Below are 1,584 nucleotides of genomic sequence, written 5' to 3'. Positions count from 1 at the left end.
AAAGAGGCAAAACCAGATAGATCATCATCGTAACCAAGTTAGCTTAAATTATCCTGGAGAAAAAACAAAGGAGGGTAGAAAATCCTAACATTAAACATCAACGCTAATTAACTGTAAATTAATGCCTTGGATAAATGATTTTGTGTGTCTTAGGTACCAGTGTATATAAATAAATCTTGAAAGTTCAGTTTCAAGCAATATTTAATAGATTTAAGATTTTTTAAACAAATTAAAAGCCCTGGATTAAAGAACATAAGAACACAAGTTCTTCCTGAAAAACAAACTTATTTCAGACCATTTAAAAGTATTTCTTTTACAAAACAAATCAACGTATAAAGCCATCCACATTCTTGTTGTTAAGAAACATTTATTGTTCTCCTGTTTACCTGTAGAACATTTTATAAAGCCGTCACATTCTGTTTTAGAAATCTTATTTTACAATCAGACCGAGGAAAGCAAAGAAAGCAGCCGGATCCCAGATGTTCCACAAATACCTTTGATTTTTCTTTTCTCCATGCATGTAAAAACAAGAAACAGAACTACCAAATAAAATCCACACGAACCGAAATAATTATTAGAAACCAACACAAGGACACCTGCAGTAGATATGTGCAAGGCATTTAAACATTCAAAGTTGAAACAGGTCAATAAATAAAATCCATCTTCATCCACATGAATAAAAACACAGACGACGAGCTGCTTGCTGTCCAAAGGGAACAGCCGTGTTGCATTCAGGTGCGGTTCGGTCATCAGTGAAACCCGTTACTTTATGTTCATCGAACCACTCATATATTAATTTCTTTGTGCAAATAACTAGTCCAAGCCAATGAGCTTTGAATGAGGATCTATGTAATGAACATCACACAGCTTCTAGGAATATTAACATTTCAAATCAATCTGAATATTGCTGCAATCAAATTTATTTTAGAAAACGATAAGCTGGATTGAGGAATGACTAATTAATGAGACTGGCTATCTAAAGCATACCCAGCACCGCTGTATTTCTATAGAACAAATATAGATATTTACAGTGAATACAGACAGGCTGGTTAAATGGCTGCACCAGCCAAAACAAACCGGATCGTCTGAGCTAAACTTCATCATATACACACATTTCACAACTCTGGAGAGTAATACCCAAAAATCCTCTTCTGTTTGTGAATAATTTGTAGGCCGCGTTAGCTTTCATGTTGGGAGGGGGAGCTGATGGACTTAACAGGAAACCGGACAGTAGACAGTAGAACGCCACGTCACGTCACCACGTCCCTGAAGCAGATCTCGGAGGTGGCGCGTGTGGAGAAGTCTTTTCAGTGTTCAGAATTCTTCGTGCACGTTTCTGGCGTAATCCATGAGCTTGCTGCCGGTGAAGTATTCGCTGTACCTGAGGATTTCTTCCAGCTCCAGGTGGCGGTTCTGGTTCTCATCCGCCACGGCGATCATCTGCTTGGCCTCGTTCAGGGCGTTGTGCTCGTTCATTGGGTCCATGTATTCCTGGAGAAACAAACAAACGAGGATTAGCCGTCAGCAGGCGAAGTGACCTGACTACTCCCTTCAGAGGAGAGTAAAAACAGGCTACTGCTGGTA

General features: G+C 39.1%; 1 protein-coding gene across 1 annotated transcript in view; it reads right to left on the bottom strand.

Annotated features, from left to right (window-relative positions):
- Nucleotides 1-350: 350 nt before the first annotated feature.
- sdf4 (stromal cell derived factor 4) overlaps nt 351-1,584 on the bottom strand; it is a 19,184-nt gene continuing 17,950 nt past the window's right edge. Inside the window, 1 exon segment of the mRNA XM_015396423.1 lies at nt 351-1,491. Coding sequence (XP_015251909.1) covers nt 1,315-1,491 — 177 coding nt within the window. The 3' untranslated portion in view covers nt 351-1,314.

The sequence above is a fragment of the Cyprinodon variegatus genome, unplaced genomic scaffold, assembly GCF_000732505.1.
Source record: "Cyprinodon variegatus isolate N-32 unplaced genomic scaffold, C_variegatus-1.0 Scaffold797, whole genome shotgun sequence".
NCBI classification, from domain to species: domain Eukaryota; kingdom Metazoa; phylum Chordata; class Actinopteri; order Cyprinodontiformes; family Cyprinodontidae; genus Cyprinodon; species Cyprinodon variegatus.
This window is presented reverse-complemented; position numbering and strand designations above follow the sequence as displayed.